General features: G+C 42.3%; 1 protein-coding gene across 1 annotated transcript in view; it reads left to right on the top strand.

Moving 5' to 3' along the window:
* Nucleotides 1–18,099, top strand: part of Crb1 (crumbs family member 1, photoreceptor morphogenesis associated) — a 144,524-nt gene that overhangs the window by 46,249 nt on the left and 80,176 nt on the right. The window contains 2 exon segments of the mRNA XM_013017298.1: nt 2,813–3,008; nt 6,847–6,986. Coding sequence (XP_012872752.1) covers nt 2,813–3,008; nt 6,847–6,986 — 336 coding nt within the window.

Raw genomic sequence — 18,099 nt, forward strand, 5'->3', positions numbered from 1 at the left:
ATTTAACATTTGCAAAAAGCAATTTGGGGAAATAAAATATTTATCTACTATAAACCATAAGCTTATCCCCATTAGAAATGTCATTGCTAGCATTATCTCATCAAAGGAAGTCATTTTTCTATAGGCTCTCATTGTGATTTGTGAAATTGATAATTTTTTGTTATATCTTATAGGGGAAATCAAATACGTGCTCAGGCCTTTGCTCAGAAATAGGACTTTGTGAAATAGTTTTATGCACAAATGAAGTGTCTGGCTCTTAACAAATGTGCAGTAGAACTAGATATGTATTTTACTATTTTCTTAAGTATATCAGGAAGATCAAGCAGCGTCTTGGCACGTGCTGTGGCTTGTGGTGGGAGTGGATTGGTAAGGAGCGTGTTAGGTGGATGTGGAGACATGGCGCCTGGAGACGGGATCCCAGGACGAGGCTCAGAAGCATCTGAGGAGTGGTGCCGTCCACAGAGCACGCTTGGCCACGCTTTCCAACAAGAAGGTGGGAGGCAGATTTCTCCGTGTGCTGCCCGCGGGCTGACAAACAGAAAAACGTCTCTCCTTTTCCTTTCAGAGCTAGTTTCAGCCTCCTTGAATAGTCTGGAAAGAAAGGACTGAGGCAGTCATGTGTTCTTCAAGTTTTGATGATTAAATGAATTTGGGAGAGGATATGACAGGAATAACAAAACCAGAGGGAAAGAGTGTACCATGCCGAAAGCCAAGTCGGCTCAGATCTCCCTCAGTAAACGCAGAAAAAGAAAGGATGGGCTTCATTATACCAATAGTATTAGTTACACAGAACAAAGTGTTGTCCGCTAAATGATAGAGCAAATCAATTCTCTTTATCCTCTTAATGCATTAATGATGCTATCATGACTTTATACACCAGTAAAGAAGGAAAACGAAGCAAATAAGATGTAACACAACTAAGTCACTGAATTGTAATGTGCACTATAATTTCAGAAATGTTAAAATTTAGGATGAAAGTTATAGAATTAAGCCCACTTGGTAGTCCTTCAGAGACATAAATCTGAGCTTAAATCATTTGCCTTAAGTGGCCGGTTTTATTTTTACATTTTATCTTATTTTATTGTTTTGCAGTACTGGAGGTAGATTTTAAAATGGTATTTTGCTACTTTTCAGTACTCTTAAAAATGTGCGTGTAAATGCAGATGAAAAAAAAACTGTATGGATCCAAATCCCAAAGAAATGGCAATCGAAGATTTGAAAAATATTCCCTGAGTCTCCCATAACATCTTGTTAAATGTTGTGCTTTTGACCCTATGAATCAGAGCAACAAGTCATCCCCTCCACATCTCTAGAATGTTAGAAAGGTTATTATTCTTATAATCTACAGCAGGAGAAATTCCTGTCTGTCTGTAGCGATGGAAGCCGGATGCCTCATTTCCTCTTGGAATGGCCCCTTGAGTCACAAATTTGCATCATCGATATCTGTTGCAATTGTCGTGTGTGAAGAACCCAGAAATAGCGAACATAATTCTTGTTCACAAGGGAAAGCAGAATGCAAAGAAACCCAATAAGAGTATCAACTGAATTGGGTCGAATCTGAGATTTAGAATGCAGATTCAAAGCTGGAGTACTTGTAGCGTGTGGGCTCTGCAGATAATGAGCGAGGTGTTCAGAGTGGCTTATCACTGTGGCCTCCTGTGTGGTGGGCTGTGCGCCCACTGAATGAGCAATGAGGACAGCTTGGGGGGCAAGCCCTGCCCAGACGGATAGCCCTCAATGTGCTCCATCTCCTGCCTCAGATTCTTAGTATCCATCTCTGCCAAAGGATACCTCCACGGGCACTATCTCCACACGTGTGTCAGAAATTGGAGACACCATGACTAAGAAGCTATGACTTGTTTTATCCATGAATTTGACTTCATGGCTTTTGTTTGAGAGTGGAGCCGGGCTCACAGTAGCTCTGAGAAGTTCCATTCTGGCGTAGCAACTTGTGGCCCAGGAGAAACGGGAGATATGTCCATAGCTGTGGTTCACCCATTCAGATTTCATCAATCTTCTCCTTCACTCAAGAATACATGCTCAGTGCCACACAGGGATACCAATGGACAAAGTGACAGGCACCCTCCTGCAGATACAATGGATAAACAGGCCTTTGTCCTACAAGGTAACGCATGCATTCACATCACAGCGCACTTGACAGGAGAGGAGGGGCACAGCAGGGGGAGACATGAGCAGTGATTCTTCCGAATCATCCATCTATGGAAAGTAGCTGAGGTTCAGCCTGAGGAACGAGAGCGTGAGGAGGGAACATTATGAGTAAGAGGCCCGTGTATGCTTGAAGGCAGGAGAGACAGGGGTGGCAAGTGCACAGGGCGGGACACCTGCACGGGCGAGGAGCAACTCTTCCAAAACCTTGGCAGCAAGCGCCGATGTTGCTGCAATCAGATTTGTTTTACGGAGGAGAGACCGCACCGCTTTAGAAATACAGAGAACGATTGCCGGAAGAAAAACTGTTAGTGGTGGGATCGCAGGACGGGTAGGTTAAGTTATCAAGACTTAGCTTCGAAGTTGGTTTTCTTCCCAAAGTCAGCCACCACACTTGATATTCTTTTATCCTTTGAACACTAGCCACTTGGAGAACTAAGTGAACACTTTTCAATGGTAAGTGGTGTTGGAATTCCTTTCTATGTTTTCCATCTGGAAAAAAGGGCACAAAAAAGATCAAAGGACTAATGACTTTCGGCCTCTTGGAGAATCCCGCAATGTCATTTTAATGCATGATTTACTATTCTGGGTGTGAATGGTCCTCCTTTTGCTAACAGTGTTTCTGTGCTGACTTTCTTCCCCCAAGGCATCCACTGTGAGGTGGAAATGGATGGGTGCTGGTCTCAGCCTTGTGTCAATGGAGCAACCTGTCAGGATGTTCTTGGGGCGTACTTCTGTGACTGTGCCCCGGGATTTCTAGGTGATCATTGTGAATTCGATCTTGATGAGTGTGCCAGTCAACCATGTCTCCATGGAGGTCTGTGTGTGAATGGAGAAAACAGGCATGTCTTCTCCTCCAGTCAGGGGCCTGGCTTAGAAAAACCGAGACCTATTGTTCCTCTCTGGTGAATTTGGAGGTCTTAAATCATCTGCTTCCAACTTGCAGATTATATTATACTTTACCAGTTGAGAAGTTGTAGCTGACTTCTTTGAGCCAGGAGTTAGTAGCTCACGCCTGTAATCCTAGCTACTCAGGAGGCTGGGATCTGAGGATCGCGGTTTGAAACCAGGCCAGCCTGGGTAGGAATGATATTGGAAAGGGGTGTGTGATCACAGCGTTTGCATCCTGGTTTTCCAGATGTTTGGGCACAAGGCGCATCCCTTTGAGAAAGCAGGATGGTGACAAGTAGCTATGCGACACTGCTACAAATCAAATTCTACGATAGCTTCCATAGCTTTCAGTGACACACATCTGTAATCTTAGTCACTCAGGGGGCTGAGCTCTGAGGATGCTGGTTTGAAGCCAGCCTTGGCAAGAAATTCTATGGGATTCTTATCACCAATTAACCACCAAAAAGGCCAAAAGTGGAGGTGTGGCTCAAGTGGGAAAGTGCTAGCCTTGAACCAAAAAAAAGCTAAAGAATAATGCCTACGAGCTCAGTTGAAGGGACTGGTATCAGGCAGAGAGAGGAAAAAAAGAGAGAGAAAGAGATAGAGTGAGCAAGCTAAATTATACCTTAATATAATAAATGCAATGATTTTGTGTAATGGTAGGTGAGCTTCCTCATATCAGAAAGGACTTTCCATTAGTTGTTTAAATCACAAGTACCACATGATCAAATACATAACGATTTTAAACATTATCGTACCTGACATTCCCGACTTCGAACCTTGAGCATCTCATTGCAATAAAGAATCTAAACTTCAGGGAGGTTAGATGAGTTCCGCCAGTTCATACCATGAATTCTTTGCAAAAGGAGGAATACATCTATAAAGGAATAATACAATGTCCTAAGTCTAGTAAATAAAGCAAATCTAATTTCAAAGTGAATGAGACTCCAAAGGTGAGCAGTGGAAAGACCCTTGTGCTTCAGATACACTCGTCAGGATAACAGAATTTTAACTAGAACAATATGGTTGCGTATTTCTTTTGTAAGATGTAAAGCATCACTTTTAGTTGCATCCCATGTTTTGTTTTGTTACTTTGAGTCATGCCCAAAGAATGTTCTGGGGTCCTGAGTCTCCATTCCCAGAGATGGGCAGTTGGACAATGTAGAGACAGAGACACAAGCACAGCGGTTCCCACGTGAGACTCCTGGAAGCTCTATTTTGCACACTCCCCTATCTCCAGAAAGCATCCAAATAGAAGTGACACAAAACTGTTGGTACTGGGAAAACGGAGACCAAACAATCTGGGAATCTCCTCAATTTTACCAGTCCGGGGGCTTGAACTCAGGCCTCAAGCCCTCATTCATTGTTTTCACTCCTAGCTCTACTACGTCAGCCATTCCTCCACTAATGGTTTGTTGTGTTTTTTTTTTTTTTTACCAGATAATGGGAGATAAGAATCTCTAAATTTGGGCTGGGAAGTTGGCTCAGTGATAAAGTTCTTGTCTTGCATGCATGAAGCCCTGGGTTTGATTCCTCAGCACCACATAAGCAAAAAGAAAAAAGCCAGAAGTGGCGCTGTGGCTCACGTGGTAGAGCGCTAGCCTTGAGCTGAAGAGCTGAGGGAGAGTGTCCAGGCCCAGAGTTCAGGCCCCACAATTTCTAGATTCATCTGCCCTAGCTGGTTTGGAACTGAAATCCTCCGATAGCTTCCTGAGTAGCTAGGATTACAGGCATGAGCCACGACACCCAGCACAAATCTTGCCAACTTGTCTCTCTTGAATGTGCCATGACTAACTTCTCTATTTACTATTATTATATGTATTATAACTACTATTATTTTTATACTACTGCTTATTATTACCTAAATTGTGAAAAGATCAACCAATGTGACTAGACTTTATTTCCCTACAACAAATGCATATTTGCTATGATACAGATGAGAAAGCAGGTTGGTGAACCAAAGAAACTTTGGAAACAGCATTTCTAATTTTATGAATTCAGCCAGCCAGCTTAGCTTGTGGAGCACAGGTCTTTTGTCCCCTGTTGGTTACATATAGTAATGTTTTAGTACTTTTAATTAAACAGATGGAATGGTTAGGTTTCTAACAAGAAATACATGTAAAACTTACGTTACTTGTAACATTTGCTATTTTAGTTTCCTTAATAAAATCTCAATATGGTTGATGACAAATGCATACCATCCTGGTGAACAGATGTAACTGCTTTAATCTGTGTAAGTCTCCACACCTGAAGATTCATTTTATTGAAGCTAATTAAGCCAATCCATTTTTCTCGGTGTTAAATCATGGAAGGGAGCCCTAAACTAAAATCTCTTTTTAAATAACGTCAACAGCTTCCTCTATTAGATTATCCTTGGGGATTGTTAGTTATTCTCAATCAACGGATAATGAGAAATAGCAAGGCTTTCCAGGAGCCGATGGCTCATGCCTATAATCCTAGCTACTTGGGGGATAGAGATCAGGAGAATCAAGATTTAAGGGTAGCCCAGGCATAAATGTGAGACAATCACTAACTGGTTCATAGCTTTTACCCTAACTATGTGAGAAGTGTAAGTAGGCAGATCACGGTTCAGGCCAGCCTGAACATACACACAAGAGCCTATTCAAAATATAATGGAAGCATCAAGAGCCAAGAAGGTACCTGTATAGCAAGCACATGGCCCTGAGTTCAGGAAAAAGAAAGAAGGAAAGAAAGAAAGAAAGAAAGAAAGAAAGGGAGGGAGGGAGGGAAGGATGGAAGGGAGGGAGGGAGGGAGGGAAGGAAGGAAGAGGAAGGAAAGAAAGAAAGAAGGAAGGAAGGAAAAAGAAAGAAAGAAAAGAAAAAAAGTAAAGAAAAAGAAGGGAGGGAGGGAATCAGGGAGGGAAGAAGGAAGGAAGGAAGGAAGGGAGGGAGGGAGGGAGGGAGGGAGGGAGGGAAGAAGGAAGAGGAAGGAAGGAAGGAAGGAAAAAGAAAGACAAAGAAAGAAAGAAAAGAAAAAAGAAAAGAAAAAGAAGGGAGGGAGGGAGGGAATCAGGGAGGGAAGAAGGAAGGAAGGAAGGAAGGAAGGAAGGAAGGAAGGAAGAAGGGAGGAGGGAGGGAGGAAGGGGAAGGAGGGAGGGGAAAGGAAGGAAAAAGGAAGAAAGAGAGAGGGAAACAAGAAAGGAGAAAGAAGGGGAAAGAAAGAATAATATAGTGAAAAGAAGGAAGGGAAGTGAAGGAAAGGAAAGGAAAGGAAAGGAAAGGAAAGGAAAGGAAAGGAAAGGAGGCAAAGAAAGAAAAAGAAATTAATTGCAAGACTAAAATATTTTTGAGAACCTAAGTCACAGAATTTAATCAAGGCTTTTCCTGAGTTTTTCATAACTTATTGTTTCATTTTTCATCATTTGGTATAAATCACTCTCTACTGCCCTCAAAAATATTAGCAATTTTATTTAGGACTATTTAATAGTAATGCATGCAGTTCACTAGGATACTTGACATTTGTGCCTATCTTTGTCTGTGCATTTAATTATTGCAATTCTCTTCGATGTAAGTTCTTCAATCTATGCATGAAGAAAACAAAGTAAGTCGTGGCTTGCAACTAGTTTTGCATAAAGCTGCAGCATAACTCCCAGAAGACAACAGCAAGAGATGCGCAATTCATTGAGGCTTATGGATATAACTGTCTGCAGTTGAAGAGTTAAGACTGTGCCGTGGGTTTCAGGATGATGGACAAATGAAGTGACAGAATACAAACATTTCATTTCAATATGCGCAGGGCTTAACATAAAAATGTCACTTCCTCCGCAGATACCGCTGTAACTGCACAGGGAGCAGATTCATGGGGCCTCGCTGTGAGACCTCGATGCCTCCTTGCTGGTCAAACCCTTGTGACAACAATGCCACTTGTGAAGACACTGCTGACGGTTACATGTGTCACTGCTGGCCTGGTGAGTGACAGAAATACCTCTCACAATTTGTTTCCTTTGAGACACATTGCTTATAGCAAATGAATCTCAAGATTCTTGTTGTTGGAGAGTTGAACGCACCTCTCTCTTCCGCTGGTCCTGTGGGGCTGTGGCTCTCAGTGCTCACACCCTATCGAGCTCATTCTCCATGTGCTCCAAAGTAGGCCAGTGAGTTGCTCAATGACCGGGGAGATCACTCTGGTGGAAACGGAAAGGGAGAGAATAAAAAGGTCTTCAGGCATTGAACAAGGATTCTTGACTTCCTGAGATGTCCTCTTAGACACTGGAAATACATAGAATCCTATGAATTGATGTCAAAACTGTAGCACCTTGTCTTATAATTCATTGATATCTATATCTGTGTCCTCTCAATATCATCTATTTCATCTATATCTGCATATCTCCTTTCTCTCCCTCTCTCACTATATATATATGTATATATATGTATACATATATTCATACTTATCCATTTGTCTAGCGAGGGATATATAGGCATAGGCAGACAGGTAAGTAGATAGATAGATAGATAGATAGATAGATATGCAATCATAGTCCCTTCTTTGACCTAATTAATTAAGATTAGAATTTTGAATTAATTATATATACTGTGCACAATAAATTAATATTAGTTTGTATGTATAGCGTATACAATGGGTACATTTTGGAACAGCATAATAAATTACATAAAAAATATAAGGGGAGAACTATGGGATGGATTGACAAAGAAGTACTTAAGTTGGAGAATTTGAAATGTGACTGAACACATATCAGAAATGTACTACCTGTGATTTTGAACAAGTCACTTAGCAACTCTGAACCTCAGTTTTCCCATTGATGAAATAGAGATGCTGATAATATCTGCCTAAGACATACCTTCCTGCAACAGAAACAATATTCAACAAATGTTAACTTGATAAGAAAATTAAAAGGTTGACCAGCCGTGACCCTATAGCTAGCATGGAGTAGCCCAGTCTTCATTTAAAGAAAAATAAAAGGAAGAAAAAACAGTGCAGGAAACACATAGAAAATAACCTGTCCTGATGTGGAACTTGGCACGATCGTTGTACACATTACCTGTAGGAAAGTACATGCCTGTAATCTCAGAATTCAGGAGGCTGAGGCAGGAGGCTGGCTAATTCACAGCCAGCCTTGGCTACATAGAAAGATATGAAAGAGACAGAGACAGAGAGAGACAGACAGACAGAGAGAGACAGAGAGAGAGACAGAGAGACAGAGACAGAGAAACAGAGAAACAGAGAGACAGAGAGACAGAGATGGAAAGACAGAGACAGAGACAGAAGCAGAGAGACAGACAGAGACAGCAAGACAGAGGGAGGGGGATTAGGGTCAGGACTGCAGGTAACAAAGCTACTTGTCAGCTCTGGGGCAGGTAAATATGGTCATCACACAGGTTCAGGGGAGCTCCCTGGCAGCTTGGTGGAAGTGAGTTGAGAGATACCAAGAAAGGCAGAGACCACAGTAAGGCCTCTGCGTGCGCGGGGTTTAGCTAGAGATGAGCAGGGGAGCCGGTGCCACAGGCACAGACGGGGAGCAGATGCCCCCAGTCCTGCTGGAGGTGAAATGCCCTGGGACAGACGCAGGACGGCACTGTGCCTGGAGTTCTGTGCGAGGACACTGGCCGGGCGGGGGCACTGCCTGGAGAAAATGTTCGGCATGCCCTCGGGCCCTGTCCTCACCGCTGCTCAGAGTGGACGCTCCACCATGGGCCGTTCTTCCCAGCTAAGAGGTCACTGAGAACGCGGTGGCATGGGGCCACGTCCCTAAGTCTTCAAAAGACGCCTCGGTCACCTTCAGTACTGTGTCCCATGCCCAGATACAACTGGATGTGTGGGAGAGAAGCCAACCTTTATGCCCAGAGGACTTGATTCAGTACCATGTTCTTTGTATGCAGAAGTTTCAAGCAAAACTTGGGGGAAACTATTGACTATAGTCTTGACTCTGGGAGTCTATTTATATCTTTGGTTAAAGAGAACAGAAAAAAAATGTATGTATCTATATCCCCATCGGGCCTCAGTGGAAGGGACGGGACTGACAGAACCATAAATCAGAGCCTCTTACTGTTCAAGCTTGCAATGAGATTATGGAGGAGCTGAGGAAGTAAGAAAAGGATTTATGATGGTTCTAAATTACTTCCGAACCGAGTCCTCAGATGAGGAGAAAGTTGGAAAGAATCCAAGCCTTCTTCAATAATTTCACTGAAGCATGTAACTACCAGTTTATTTAAAAAAACTTACTATGAAAAAGAATATTCAGTGAATATCTATATTGCTTTAACTGTGAAATGAAAGTATTTAAAAAGTAGGCATTTGAGTTTAAGAGCATCTTGGGGTTTCCTGGCCGGGGGTCACTATAAAGAACTGGAGCCTTGATCTGACATGTCTGTTAGCTTCCCCCCCCCAACTCTTGTTTCTTCTTCAGATGGCTGAGAAAGGACCCAACAGTCACGTGTCACAGAGATACCACACTGTTGAGGGACAGAATTTATGTCGTGGTTATTATCTGACATACGACTCCATTCTTGTTTTTATTAAAGTTACAGAATGAGCAGCCATAGGATCTTCTCCCTTCTCATTAATAGTCAATTCTCTGGGTTTGCATGCTGCACCAGAATTACGACCTACCTTGATGCTCCTTCCAACCATTCATTAGTATGCTGGTACCCTCATCCCATGGCCGGCTGAACCGTGCTTACCTGTGTAAGGTAGGTAAGCCCCTGCAGCTGCTCAGCACCTCGGTGATCAAGAGAATGAGCCTGCTTCTGCGGAGTGGCTGGTCTGCGTGGAGAGGCTTCTGTGGGAACAAACAGACGCACTATTTGAAATGATTATGGATAATCCAAAGATTCATGAGTGAAAAGGTTCGAGTGGTATGACGGGAATCAGAGCATTTTAGATCATGAGAGAAAGTCAGTGCTGAGAAAGTCAAGCTTGAAAGCTCAGTAAGAGTTGGCCAAGCACAGTCCAGGGAGAAGTTTCTCGAACAGGGAACAGAGTTAGGAAAGTGGACACAGAATATTCCCTCCGGGACCAGGGGCTGAGTGGGCTGGGGAAGGAATGAGGAATTGGAAAGGGACCATCCTGAGAGGAAGTTCTCAGGTCGTGTGAAGGACTGGATTTTACCCTCTATGAATACAGGAAGCCATTGTATAATTTTAAAGTTAAAAAAGTAATGGAGAATGTGATCTAAATAATACAACTTCGTTATTTTCAACTTACAATTTTTATTATCTTTAAAATGTTGCACAGAGGAGTTTCAACACATCAATTTATGAGTCTAATTTTAGATCATAATTTTTTTTTTGGGTCCAGTCGTGGGGCCTGAATTCTGGGCCTGGGCGCTGTCCCTCAGCTCTTCAGCTCAAGGCTAGTGCTCTACCACTTGAGCCACAGTGCCATTTCCGGCTTTTTTTCTTTTTGCTTATGTGGTGCTGAGGAATCGAACCCAGGGCCTCAGGCATGCAAGGCAAGCGCTCTACCACTGAGCCACCTTCCTAGCTCCTGGATCATAAATTTTGTTTTTTTAAAAATGTATTTCTTAGCTAAGCGTCAGTGGCTCACACCTGTAATCCTAGCTACGCAGGAGGCTGAGATCTAAGGACCATGGGTTGAAGCCAGCTAGGGCAGGAAAGTCTGTTTATCTTCAGTTAATCAGCAAAAAGCCAGAAGTGGAGGTATAGCTAAAGTAGTAGAGCATTGGCTTTGAGCAAAACAGTAAGAGACATCACCCAGGGCCTTTGTTCAAGCCCCAGTACCAACACACACACACACACACACACACAATGTGTCATCCTCTCAGCTGACTTAAATGAGATCACAGAGACCCTGAGGTGATTGTAAGGACACCTGTATCAAAGTCTCCCTGTGATCCTTGAACCTTATGCTTCTCCTTTGCCACTTCATGAAATAGCTGACACTATTTTTTATTTCCTTATCTTTAGGTAGTTGTACAAAGGAGCTGCCATTTAACAAAACAGTTTATGTATACAATGTCACCCCTCTCAACCTTCCCTTCATTCAAGCCGACAGAAGTTTGTTCACTATGAGACTGAAAATTTGTATTTGGGGCAAGCAGTAGACATAGTGTATAAACTCATAAATTGATAAGAAAATCCATCTCATGAGAAAATAGAAAATTAAACAAAACATTTGGGAGTCAAACATGTTGACTCAAATAATTTGGAAACTAAGTTACACACACACACATACACACACACACATACATCAACAGCTTCCTGGTTATGGGTATATGGAACCAGTTCATTTTCCAACACCTGCTAAAATACAACACCTGCACAGCCTGTAATATCTCTAGGCATAGAGCCTAGGTTTTCTCCCAACATGTACCCAAACAGGAATATAATATTCCTTGTAATGTCAGAATAGTAAAAATGCACTCAAGCTAATGAAGGATTGGTTAAACTGTGGCATATCAATATTTTAGCAGTAGTTTGAAATGATTCGTTTCCTCTGTGCTAGTAATGTAGATTGTGCAAGGGATTGAATGGGCTGTGGGAGGTTGCATGAGATTCCAGTGACACAAGTATCACACACGAACTCCTATCTATATTACCTATCTTATCCATCTCTCATCTACCTTGATCATTTATATACTATCATCTCTCAAGCCATAGTTATCATTTATCTATGAATTTATGTATCATCTATCTACCATGTACTGCATCTATCATTTATCAACAATCTATTACCTCTCTACCTTTAATCTATCATCAATTTATCTACCTATGTCTATATATTTATCTACCTATATCTATTATCTATGTATGTATGTATGTATGTATGTTTGTTTGTATGTATGTATGTATGTATCTATCTATCTATCTGTCTGTCTGTCTGTCTACCTGTCTATCTGTCTGTCTAGTATCTATGCATCTATGTATCTGTCATCTACATGTGTTGCCCACACAAGTAAACATGTATGTCAGAGCAAAGAAACAGTTTTGAGTAGGAAGCTTCCTTGTACATTTCATATTATAAATTTTATGAGATGAGAAATCATTTGTTTAAAAAAATGCATGGCCTTAATGAAACGACCCGGCTGGGTGGATGCACATAGAAGCAAATTGGCTTTTCCGTTCTCGGTTAGAACACCTCGGGAGCCTCGCTCTGGGTTTGAGAGCCTTGGAGAGGCTGATTCTCAAGCCATCCTCTGCTCACAGTGCACACGGTTGGAATACTCACATTGTTGGTGGTGGACATGCCGCAGTGGAATACGTGCTAGGCTAGAGGGACTTCTCCTGCAAGCCTATTTTATTCAAAGTTCCCCTAATGTCTCTAAAAAATCTCTATTAGCCAAAATAAATAAATAAGGAACAATCGGACAGGTGATGCTGCTGACCTAGTGTTGACCTAGAGCCTGGCCCCCACGGGTGGGGGGGGGTCAGCCCAGGCCCGCCCAGCGTCCCTGCCCTGGGGGTTTCTGGTTTGAAGGCGTGTGCTCTGGGAGACCATTACAAGAGGAAACCGTCCACTAATGACGGTGTCGGAATAAGCCGTGTTTCCCCTGAGCAGCGCCCCACTTGCGAGCTCCTCACCTCAGAGATAAGCATACAAATAGACCTCAAAAAAGCATACAATCAGTCTCATGATGCATCGCTTTTCGCAAACGTGTAGGCTGCCAGCCACGGGTGTGAGGTCTGTAAGCGTGAGTGTCTTTCTAGAATCTGCCCATTTCCTGTGTCTATTTGGTCCTGAGGCTTCCCCTACCCTCTCTAAGCTATTGGGTTCTGGTATACTGCACGCCTTATGGCCAGTTATTCAACTAAATCCTTTGGAACAAGGTTGAGAGGTTGTAAATTGTTCTTAAAATACAGAGCTTAGAAATAGACAAAGGGCATTCCATCAAAGGCAGAGGCCACAGCTGACACTGCCTTATCAAATAATGGGTCTGAACAATGGATCCACAGATCCAAATGGGATAGGCAGAAGAATGTTCCAGAGAAGAATGTAGGACCGCATTTCTGAAGATCCAAGAGTGACTGTTTGCATTCAGATTTCCTGTCTTCTCCCTACGTCTCTGGCTTGCTGAAATAGTACATTTTTCATTTGTGTGAATTCTAAGGCTGGATTTCCATCATCCATTATTCTTTATGACTGTACTTGGGTAATAACCTTTTATATTGAAAATAATTGCATATAGAATATGGTTTTCCTAACTTTTTTAAAATTTATTTTTGGTGCTGAACTTGGAGCTTGAATTCCAGATCTGGGATCTCTTCCTGAGGTTTTTTTTTTTTTTTGGGGGGGGGTGGGTGGTGTCTGGTTGTCGGGCCTCAACTCTGGGCCTGGGCACTGTCCCTCAGCTCTTCAGCTCAAGGCTAGCGCTCTACCACTTGAGCCACAGCGCCACTTTCTGGCTTTTTTCTTTTTGCTTATGTGGTGCTGAGGAATCGAATCCAGGGCCTCAGGCATGCAAGGCAAGTGCTCTACCACTGAGCCACCTTCCCAGCCCCTTCCTGAGGTTTTTTTTTTTTTTTTTTTTTGCTCAAGGCTAGTGCTCTACCACTTGAGCCACAGCACCACTTCTGGCTTTTTTGTAGTTAAGAGTCTCATGGACTTCCCTGCTCAAGCTGGCTTCAAACCACAATCTTGAAGTCTCAACCTCCTGAATAGCTAGGATTACAGGCATGAGACACCAGCACCCAGATTTCCTAACATTTTATAATGCGAAAGTGATGTGAAATGGAGTAAAAAATTAACAGAGAGTCTCAGAGTGTAGTAGAGAACTGGAAATAAAGGAATCTTGAGACCGTTGGAAGTGAGCAGTCACACACACACACACACACAGGGCAAAGGAAGCAGGGAGGCCCAGTATGAGGAGTCCAATTCCCCTAAAGGGGGCTCACTTTTATGCAGGGTCTCTCCTGAGATTTCTAAGGAAAGCAAGCTACCACAACCCAGAGAAATCCAAAGAAAAGTATCTGAGGATGCACTCCAATATCTTAATGATTAGAAAATGGAATCGTTACTCTAGATGCAATACTATTACTCTCAAATTCCTCAAAATTATTTTTAAAAATTACATCGTAAAATCTCCTTATATCTTACCATAAATATTTGTACCCATAACCGCAAATATCACATTGAAATGAGAACCAAGTACAAACAACATGATTTAAAGCTTGGAGTATTTACCTAATCCCACACATTCACGCAATTTTAATGATCAGCCAAATAAATCTAAAGTGGAAGGAGGTTTGTGGTTGAATAAAACTGTTCAGCTCATTCCAAAATTGTAAATTATCTTTATTTTTTTCATGACCACCCTTGACCACTACTAGAAGGAATGTTGGCTGCCTCTCTCTCATGCTTTAGATTTCCAGCCCAGAGTCCTGGGCTCAGTTCTAAGGACACACCAATGCAAATACAGGATCTCTTTCCAAAAATGAAAATAAATAAAACTGAGACTGTGAGCCAAGAGATGTGCAAAATATAATACAACGAATGGCATAGCTTAGTGGAGCTATATAAAAATACCAAAGCAAGTTGGTCATGGTGGCTCTCACTTGTAATCCAAGCTGTTCCAGAGGACTCAAGTTTTAAGCCAGCCTGGCCAAAAGATACAATCTCAACAACAAAAAGCTAGGGTGGTCCTCTATGCCTCTCATGCTAATTATATAGGACACAAAGCCAAGAAGACTGGACCCACACTTATGGGCCATCATCTATGGGCCTTTCCATCTTCTTTAGCTCATTCTTCTCAACTTGCCTATCTCCTGTCTGACAAATGCTCTCTGGAGCACACCCACCCCTCCAGGTACATCCATTCCTCCATGTCAACTTCCAGCAAAGAGATGACTGTGCCTTTCTCTACAATCTCCAATGAATCTGTTCTTCCTGCTTCAGTGAAAACTTCCTTGTCAACAACTTCCATTAGGGAGAGTCAGAGCTTACTCAACTAGACTTCATGGACAAGGAAAAGATGGCGTGGCTCTCCATGTCCTTTTACACCTCCTGGCTCCTACCTTCTGGGTCCCTGTCTATCATCGATTTTTTTTGGTAAACAATGGAAATTTATTCCTCACAATTCTGAATACTCAGACGTCAGAAGCCAATGTGCAACATATTCAGTGGCTAGGAGCTGGCGACTGCTTCAAACCTGGTTCCTTATTTCTGTGTCCTCTAGGAGGGGCAAACTATGTACTCACAGAGCAAAAGAGATGGAAGAATGAGAAAAGTCCTAACTGGTTCCCTTACACTCTTTTATAAGGCTATGAGTTTGTTTTGGAGAGCAGAGACCTTGTGACTTAATCCATTTGAAAACGCATGTTTTCCCTCGTATGTGGAAGCTAGAATTCATTTATAAACCTGAGTCTATAATTTCTTAACCTCTGCCTTCTCGTTCTACTCACTCTGCCCCTCCTGATAGCTTATCATCTCTTTCCTTGTCTCCAAGTGCCAGAATCTCCGAAATCTCATAAAGTCTCTTACGTGTCCATTTTATACACATTTTTATAAAATCTGCATTTTTATCTTCACCCCTGGCCTCTCTCTTGGATTTCCTTCCCTTAATTGACCTTTCTACTTGGATGATGGCAATGATTTCAAATATAATATATGCAAAACACAACTTTTTGTTTTCTGCCTCTGGGAATTCCAAAACAAAGAAATCTGGCTAACACAAAGACACACTCATGTATACACATACAAGCACATGTGCACACACACTTGCATAGGTAGACAATCCCCACAGAATAACAATACTGATCAAAATACCCTTTTCCCCATAGCATTAAGTGGTAACATATAAAACCAATGGATCAGGACATGTGTCTTAAGACATGCTGGATTTCTCTCTTTACTTTACCATATCTGGTTCATTTGCACATTCTATTGGCTCCTCCTTTGAGACATACCCCCAATAAGACCTGGCCTCCCTGCCTCAGCCATGACTGGTCCACTCCAGACAGTAACCACCAGGGATCATTTTGACTAGCCGAGCTCTTCAAGATGCTTCGTTCTTGACTTCCTAAATCAGTTCTCCATGTAGCTGTTGGAGTAACTTTTAATACGTACCATATCACCTCATGAGTCTCTTGTTTACACTATCCAGTGGCTCACTTGCTACTCTGAATAAAACTCAGACTTGCAAACCACTCAACAGCCCTTTCTGTGATCTGCCCTGGGTCTTTCTCTCCAGGCTCACATCCTGACACCATAGCTCTTTAGTGAGCCTAGATTCCAGAAGTTTCTTGATGGGGCCCACCTCACTTCTTTCTTGGATCTTTGCCTTTGCCTGGAAGACTTCAGATCACTGAAGAGTGCTTCTTTTACATTATTGTTATAATGCTATTTTTTCAGAGAAATCTTCCTGAAAATACCATGTTCTTTGCACCAAGATATGTACATATTTTATTCTTTACTATATTTCCTTCATATTATTTATGGCTACTGTATCTTCCTCTGTGTACACACACACACACACACACACACACACACACACACACACACACACACACTAGCTCCTCTCTCAGCTCTGACTAGAATTGTCCACCATGAAACAGACTATGAAGATACTTTCAGAATCTCAACTTGCCCATTCGAAGCTCCGGTTAACTCTAAGGGTGCTCAATAGCAGCTATAAGTCATCCATTCACCGTGTTGAGTAAAGTTTTGCCCTAAACAGCTGAAATCTTTTACCAACGGTAGCAAGATTCTGTCATTCTCCAAAGTCAGGTGCAATTAGTTGAAGCTCACATTTTTTCCCCTCCAATTATAGTCTATGCCAATCTTGACAAATTAACTGTTCCATGCCAGCCGACGGCCCATAATTTGAAAAATGTTTTCTCCTTATTTCTCATTGATCTAAATTTTCGGATACACCAAACACCTTTAAGCATCCCAAGTCACTTTCTCCACTTAAAGGTTCATAAAGAAAAAAAATCAACTCTTTTATATAAGGTTACATTTTGGGGCCAAGCTTCAGATTAAAGATGAAATTCTTTACATTTTAATTGACTCTTCTTTTATGATTCCATTCCTTTTTTGCAATATAATGGGATTTTTATAAAAAGCTGGAGTTATTCTTAGGGCTGTGCAAGAAAAGACTTCAGAGCTTAAGGCAAAGTTGGCCTTCCTCTGTCCCTGCTGCTAAGCTCTGGCACTAATCCTTTGAGCTAAGGTGGTATTTTTAGCTCATCAGTTTGTGATAAAAGTCATTTTACCCATGAGATGTATTCGTGGAGCTGTTCCCATTGAGTTAGCTTCTCCAGGCTGAGCTGTAAGGTTTTGCTGGCATGTAACAATGTTAATTGCCAGGTGCTGGTGGCTCACACCTGTAATCCTAGCTATCTGGAAGACTGACATTAGGAGGATTACAGTTCAAAGACAGTGCAGGTAGAAAAGTTCCTGAGACCCGTTCTCCACAGAGAGTTGCATGCAGTGGTCCATGCCTGTTATCCCAGCTACAACAGGAAGTCTAACATAGGTGGGTCATACCCAGCCATGTACCCAGGCAGGAAATAAGACCCCATGGACAGATCAGAGGTCAGGCTCTGTAGTGAGATTGAAGGCCTGAGCTCTGACCCCACTTCAGCCAGAAGGGACAAAAAGTCACTTGGCCCTTTTCAGTCCATTTTTTTCCATTCCTGGTTCATCTCACATAAAAGAGATAGGACTAAAGACCACTTTTGACACACATAGAACCTAGCAACACTTTTCCAATTTCCCACCATGTTGCAAGTGCTATTCCGTTGTAGAAGATTCTTCAGATTGACTCAAGCACCATCTCTTGCTCTCTACAACGAAGTTAATTTTTTTTTGGCCAAAGCGGGATTCACAGGTTAGATGCACACAGGTGGATGCTGACTTTTCCAGGTAGCTCTATTGCTAACCACACCGTGTCAGCTTGGTTGTCTCCACCTCTGTTTGCCCTCCTTCGTACTTTGTTCTTGTCCACTCTCCCCCTCAGCCGCAGATTCTCTTAATATATCCATCCTGTGAAGGACTGTCACATCCAAAACATGACTGACCCTTCCAGACTCATTTTTGAGGTCTTGGAGATGCAGCCATGGAAACGTGAGCTTCGTATTTACCTCTTCTAATAGCTGTCTGATGGT

Source organism: Dipodomys ordii, unplaced genomic scaffold (assembly GCF_000151885.1).
Source record: "Dipodomys ordii isolate 6190 unplaced genomic scaffold, Dord_2.0 Scaffold35, whole genome shotgun sequence".
Classification (NCBI taxonomy): domain Eukaryota; kingdom Metazoa; phylum Chordata; class Mammalia; order Rodentia; family Heteromyidae; genus Dipodomys; species Dipodomys ordii.